This window comes from Sorghum bicolor, chromosome 1 (assembly GCF_000003195.3).
Source record: "Sorghum bicolor cultivar BTx623 chromosome 1, Sorghum_bicolor_NCBIv3, whole genome shotgun sequence".
Lineage (NCBI taxonomy): Eukaryota > Viridiplantae > Streptophyta > Magnoliopsida > Poales > Poaceae > Sorghum > Sorghum bicolor.
In genome coordinates this window covers 4,957,756-4,964,897 of record NC_012870.2, presented here as the reverse complement: position 1 = coordinate 4,964,897, position 7,142 = coordinate 4,957,756, and the positions used below count along the sequence as shown (strand labels likewise).

The 7,142-nt window shown below is 50.4% G+C and overlaps 1 protein-coding gene across 1 annotated transcript; it reads right to left on the bottom strand.

The window, feature by feature from the left end:
• LOC8083914 (CCR4-NOT transcription complex subunit 3) lies at positions 5,533-7,142 on the bottom strand. The gene has a single exon (XM_002463730.2). The coding sequence runs from the start codon at positions 6,864-6,866 to the stop codon at positions 6,024-6,026; it is 843 nt and encodes a 280-aa protein (XP_002463775.1). The 5' UTR covers positions 6,867-7,142; the 3' UTR covers positions 5,533-6,023.

Here is a 7,142-nt window from a genome sequence, read left to right as displayed (position 1 = left end):
GGCGTCGCCTAGCTATAGCATAGCATGTGTCGTGACCACTTGGTGTGCGTGGGCGGATGGATACGGACGCTGATCCATATATTTCGTCCAGCCGCAGGCTTGCCCCGATAGAGATTTGCCAGCTGATGACCAGCTCCATGAAGCTCATAAGGAATTAATACTCGTACAAAGTACTCTCCGTCACGCGTGTGCGGTTAATTTCTCTTCCAATTACTTAGTACTCGTGATGTTTTGCGGTGAAATTAGCCCGCCCGGGCCTGTCAATCTGTCATCAACAAGTCCTGGGAAAAATGACAAACACACAACAACTCCGTCTATGTGTGACTTGTGAGGCCGCGAGGCGATAACGTAAGTAAAACGACAAGCGCACATCTCTTGTGTCGTCGGGTTGGCCGTGTGCATGCCCGCCTGGATAGCGGATCCATCGCCAGATCCGCAATAAATTGGTTACGGGACAAGAGCGACCCATCGGCCGCGCCAAACATGCCTGCGCAAAGCGATCGATCGCCCGACCGCGGGCCGCTTTCACTCATTCACTCGCTGCTCGATCCGCCTTGGATCGACACGGGCAGACACGCATCCATCGTTTGTTGGCTCGTTGCGGCAGCAGCAAGTGGTAGTGGTACCCGTACGTACGGGACGGTGGTGACCCGCGCACACAAGTGAACTGCCTCGCCGTCCCGTACGTACCCTCGCTTCCTATCGCCGGTGCCACTGCGGCGCTAGCTGCCCCTGCCCCCAGGAACAAACAAATCGTTTCCGCTTAAAAAAAAAAATCAGGAGCCACAACTAGAACTGTGAAGTTCACCTAGACGTAACTTTCAACAGGAGTTAGTATAACCACTCGTCCATTCCCTCTATTCTCTCTCTTTTAGTAAACACTATAACGTTTCGAACAAGCTCAAAAAGTAAACCAAATAGCTTCTCCTGGATGTTGCCGATATTTTACGAGGCTCTGATTTCTTCTAAAATAAATCTAACTATGGGGCTCTCTGACTTCTTCTAAAATAGCTCTAACTATGGGGGTGTTTGATTGCTCAAAAAAAAATCTAGAGTTTGTGTTGGTGCTCTCACAACTTCACATATTTTTTTCTCGAAAATAAAGTGGAGTTAAAAAACATAAAGTAGAGCAGTCTAAAACACCTTTTATGTCTACTCTAGTAGAGCGGTTCATCTAGTGGAGGGCTTTGAAGAGCTAAAGTATAAGGTAATGATGCCAATTTGATATTATAAATACTATTGCTCTCTCTTTCTATAAACCCGGTGAAACTTAAGTAAATTGATTAGCTTAAAATACCTTATATTTCAGGATGGGTAGAATGTGTGATTATATATCTCAACCATCTATTTTAGAGTGCTCCTCAATTCAAATTTGGGTGCATATTTTCCTTCTTAATGAGACCCATCTACCTACTCCTAGGTTTGTCTTTTTTTTAAATCTATTTTGTTGAAAGAAATGGCAGTACCAGATTACTTCTTACTAAGTTATGTAACTATTTGATTTCGTGTGTATTGGTACTTTTTGCATGAAATAGGTTATAGATAGATCACCAACTATATGTTTCCAATAGGTATTTATTTATACAGAAGAGAGGCACGCATGAGGACCACCTAGTCCAGTAGTGCACAAAATTTACGCGACGTGGGAATGTTAACCCAAAAAATAAAGAGGCTGGTACTAGAAAACCATGTAGAAGGACGTGTGTGCTGCGCCTATTGATGGATGATGGTTAGTCGCTACTCGGTCTAGTTCACCGGCAAATTACGCTGCCCGGACACCACTCAGAAAATTTGTTTCTTCTTTAGAGAAGAAGAAGAAAAAAAAAATACTTCTATTGGTGGCCTGATAGAACATACTAAAGGACAATCGATCGATTGTTTCCTTCTCCCAAATCAAGTGACGTCATTTTGAGTCAGCAAACGCAGTTATGATTATTATTTTTGTTATAATTATTTATTAAAGTGGGAAGAGTGGCTAGATTATTACTTTGACCTTGTCCGCTTGTCTAAAAAATCATTGGTGAAAGTACTATTTTGCTGATTTGTTGTAAGAGTGGTGTGAGGTTTGAACCCCCTCCACACTGTTTTCTATGAAGGCCGCATCCAGCTTTTAAAAAATAAAAATAAATATAAAGTATTTTAAGCTAATCAATTTATTGAAGTTTAAAATACCTTATATTGAAGTCAAGCCTTGTTTAGTTTGTGTTTTTTATTCTGGCTACTGTAGCAATTTTATTTGTATTTCATAATTATTTTACAATTATAGATTAACTAAACTCAAAAGATTGATCTCGTAAACTATAGAAAAATTATATAATTAATTTTTATTTTTGTCTGTGTTTAATACTTCATGCGTGCGTTAAAAAATTTGACGTGATTGAGAAAATTTTTGGAAACAAACCAGGCCTCAGTTGAGCTAGTCGTCCTTGCTGGATTTTTACTTTCTGAAATTCAGACCAAAGCTTGGCGCTCGAAACAGCTGAAAACAAGGTTTTGCGTACTCGTGCACTGTACGTATACGTATAACCGAGTTGTCTTTCGAACAACGTAATGTACTAGCAAATACTGCACACCGTGTTTTGGTCAATCACAAAAGTCACGGTAGCTTTGACTCATGAGGAGACACAGCGATGAACCCAAGTGTCCGGTAAACCTTGAGCGTTCAACCGAGCTGTCCGGTAAACTCAAGTAGCGATCCAGAATAGCTCCTCGAGTTTATCCAGAAATGGTCCAGGGACTGGAGAGTCACGCAACCGGCCAAAACAGCAACAACGACACATCAACTCGAACAACTGTTTATTCCTTGCCTTCCCGAGGAGAGAGAAAACAAGAAACGAAACGCTACGCGACTACGCCTACGGGCTATGGTGCTACTACAACCGTAGGCCTTTTAGATCAATTTTTTAAAATTTTGACACTGCAGTATTTTTGTTTTTATTTTACAAATATTATTTAATTATAAAGTAATTAGGTTTAGAAAATTCACCTCGTGATTTACATACAAACTGTGTAATTAGTTTTTGTTTTTATCTATATTTAATATTTTATGCATGTGTCGTAAGATTTGATGTGATGAGAAATTTTAAAAAGTTTTCGCTTTTTAGGTGAACTAAACAAAGCCGCAGTAGCGGTTCCTTGCTGCCTTTCAAACGCCTGTTAAAAAAAAAAGAGCCCGTACGAAAAGATAGAGAGACCGATCTCACTGCGCTACACGACAGCAGCCGAAGAAGGAGCACACGCGGGGCACGGAGGGAGTTGCGTTGCCACAGAGAATCACGCACGAGCGGCGAGCAACGAGACGAGACAGGCGCTGCCGAATTCTGCCCGAACAGAACTGCCAGTGCCAGAGCTGCGCATGGGTACAAGGGCGCTGCAGTACCGGTACCAAGGCCTTGATCAGTTCATCCTGAAAACCAAAATTTTTTTAAGATTTTCCATCACATCAAATCTTGTGTCACATACATGAAACATTAAATATAGATAAAAACAAAAACTAATTACACAGTTTAGCTGTAAATCATGAGACGGATCTTTTGATCCTAGTTAGTCCATGATTAGATAATATTTGTCACAAACAAACGAAAGTGCTATAGTATAAAAAACTTTTTACTTTTCGGAACTAAACAAGGCCCAAGCAAAGCCCCCATCCGGGTTCGTCAGGACGCAGCGGCAGCGCCCGCCAACCACTCTCGTCTCGGGCTCGGCCAGCGGCAGCGGCAGAGCGGCAACGGCGTCACGAGCTCTGACGGTTTGCCCCGGGCGGCGTCTCCCTGTCCGTCGCTGACGGCAGGCCCGCCACGCTCACATGGCCGTGTCCGTCCCCCCGGCCGGTACCAGTACCACGCCAACTCGGATCGCTCAAGGAGTACGGTGTGGGCGAGCCACCGTCGCTATTCCATGTTGTGTCGCTCCGGGCTCCGGCGCACTGCCAGAGGCCGGTACGTCGCCGTCCGTCGGTCGCACCGCAGGGCATCGCCGCGCGGGGTGCGCCGCGCCGTCACCATGTCGACATGCAATGCACAGCCACGCCCCACGGCGCGAGCATCTCTCTCCCTTTTCCGCCGCCGCCCAACCGGCCTGGTGTTCGTCGTCGTCGTCGTGTGTCGGTCGGCATCGTCGCTGCGCTGCAGATCGACACGGAACGCGCCGAGGACTATAGAGGTTGTGGAGAAGAGAACTGCTTGACCTGACCGCGTAGCGCGACATAGACACCCTGCCCGGGCCGCCGGCCGCGGACCGTGCAAGTGCGGCAAGGAAAGCAGTCGTGGAGCGCCCTGCCCTGCCGCTGCCGGTCCGCGGGCTGCCGTCCCACTCGGCCACTCCCATAGTCCCATCCCATCGGATCGGAGACGCTGTAGCTGGCGCTTCGACCCTCCCAACACCCAAGGGCCACTGCCGCGCCGCGCTCAATCGGTGTCACGGCCGGTACGGTTGCGGTCGATCGGGACGCAGAGGATCCGATCCGACGGCTGCCCTGCGCTGAGGCCGGGCCTGCCCATACGGCCATGCCCATGTCGCTGCCGGGACTCCTGTTTGTACTATTGGACCATGCATGCGCTGGCGGGGCCCACAGCGCGCAGGTGGGCAACCAGGCCATCTCCGGCGCCATTGGACGGCACCGGGTTTTGTCCCTTGGGCTCGTGACGAACTCATGCAAGTTCTCTCTCTCTCTGTTTTTTTTTTGGAACATTGAACTGACGCAAGTTGGCCGTCGTCCCCCGTCCTACTCCTGCAGACACGGACAGCAACGCATCCTAGAACTTGCTACTTCTGCGCCAAGCGCCATGGCCTTTAGGCCTTGTTTAGTTCCCAAAAAATTTTGCAAAATTTTTCAGATTCTCCGTCACATCGAATCTTTAGACACATGCATGAGTATTAAATATAGATAAAAATAAAAACTAATTACACAGTTTGGTCGAAATTGACGAGATGAATCTTTTGAGCCTAGATAGTCCATGATTGGATAATATTTGTCAAATACAAACAAAAAAGCTACAGTATCGATTTTGCAAAATATTTTGGAACTAAACAAGGCCTTAGTAGTCAGTAGTACTACTTGCTGCCTTTACAATTCTTTTTATTACTGTTTTTACTATATTAGCATAGTATACAAGGTTAATATAATATACGTACAGTACAGTTCTCCGTACATAACAAAAAAATTGGTAGAACGCGATTATATATAGTATTTTTTTTAAAAAAGATGTTGAGTCGAGTAGGATTCTGCGGCCCAGTCCATCGCGCATCCAGTTCCCAAACACGATCCAGCAAGATGGGACGCGGACCGAACAAATATCGCTGCTACACATGTACCCTCACCACTCGCACACAATAGCATCAGTAAATTGATTGGGCGTGCCCACCGTCCGGCCAGCATGCACAGCGACGACGAGACGGCTCTCACTCCGGCCTCCCGGCGTTTCCCACTGGGCCGGCCGGACGTCTTGACGGCGACAAGGTAAAAATGCGTGGACAGATTGTTCAGGTGGTACTACAGCACAGTGGTTGTACACAACGGTAGTGGATGCAACGGAACGGACTGCACCGGCACAGAAAACGTGGCGTAACATTGACATGAGCAGCTCAACAGCGACGCCGTGGCGCGGCGCGGGCATTGTTGTTCTTGCCACTGGTGGGCTGATTGCTGCCGCGCGCCGGACCAGCAGCAGACAGCCAGACAGCAGTCCCAATACAACCGGACGCGAGGGAATGGCGAACCCCCAACAAACAACCGGAGGCCGCAACGAGGATCAAGCGGACAAACAAATCCTCGAGAAAAAAAAAACATGATGAACAACAACAATTCATCAGGCGGCCATGGCAAAAGACACTGGAGAATAGATGACGAGACGTACTAAAAACATGACGGCATACAAGGGAGGAGAGAGAGGAAGAGAGGGAGAGTAATTAACGTGGCTACTAAGAGCTAATTAAGTGACACGCGTAGCGTACGGATAGGCCGGCGGCACATGATTAAGAATAACCTTGGCGTAGGTAGACGACGATGACGACGGAACGGACTGCTAGAGGCTGAGGTTGAGGTCGAGCTCGCCACCGTCGTCGTCGTTGTTGCTGCTGCCGCCGTCGCCGTTGCCGGCGCCGCCGGCGCAGGAGGTGGTGAGCGTCGTGGTGGTGCTGGCGGGCGACGCGGTGGTGGCGGCAGCCGACGCCGTGGTGCCGTGGCAGCCCCTCCTCCAGTTGAGCATGTCGATCAGGTCGTCGCGGCCGGCGCCCCCGGGCTGCTCGGCCGCCAGCTGGTGCGTGGCGTAGCGCGCGCGCGGGGCAAGCACGACGCCCGCGCCGGACCCGGACCCGGCCTCGCCCGTCGCGGTCGTCGTCGGCAACCCCGCCCCCGTCCCCGCCGACACCGCCGCCGCTGTTGTTCCCTCGTGGGGCGCGTAGTACTGTAGCCCGCTGGAGCTGTGCGAGGCGATGGGGAACGGCGCCGGCATGGGGGCGTACACGTGGCCCGCGGCGTACGACGCGGGGAGGATGCCGCTCGCCGCGGCAGACGCAGCGCCCGCGACGCCGTAGCCGACGCCGACGCCGGCGTAGGTTTGCGGGGCGGTGGGGCTCGGCGGCGCCGCATTGGTGGACTGCGGGGTCATGTAGAAGTAGGGGTTCCAGCCGACGCTCCGCTCCTTCTTGTGCGCGTTCTGGTGGCCCCCGAGCGCCTGCGACTTGAGGAACTTCTTGTTGCAGAAGAGGCACGGGAACAGGCGCACGTCCTTGCCGTCCACGCACGCCGTCGCCACACCTCCTCCTCCTCCGCCCCCGGGGCCCGCTGGAGGCGGCGCGGGAGGCGCCGGCGCCAGCGTCAGCGACAGGTCGGCCGCCGCCGCGGGAGACGGGGAGTCGTCGTCCATGTGGATATTTGTAGGAGGAGGAAGTGAAATGAAACGCCCCTGCCTTGTCGGAGATTGCACGGCGACACGAGAGAGGTGATGAGAGTTGAGAGGTGAGGGGAAGTCACTGGTCTTGGTCTGGTCTGCTCTGGTGATGGTCTAGAGAGCTGTGGTTTTTCTATATATGGAAACGCAAACTAGGCCAGGCGGAGGCCAACAGCGGAACAGCCCATCATTTTTTAGAGCTTCAGGTACTGCTACTAGTGCAATTTTTTTATCTGCAAACAGTAGCGCTGA

Excerpts from the sequence above, each read along its gene's own strand:
- LOC8083914 (XM_002463730.2), bottom strand. The coding sequence starts at position 6,866 with ATGGACGACGACTCCCCGTCTCCCGCGGCGGCGGCCGACCTGTCGCTG.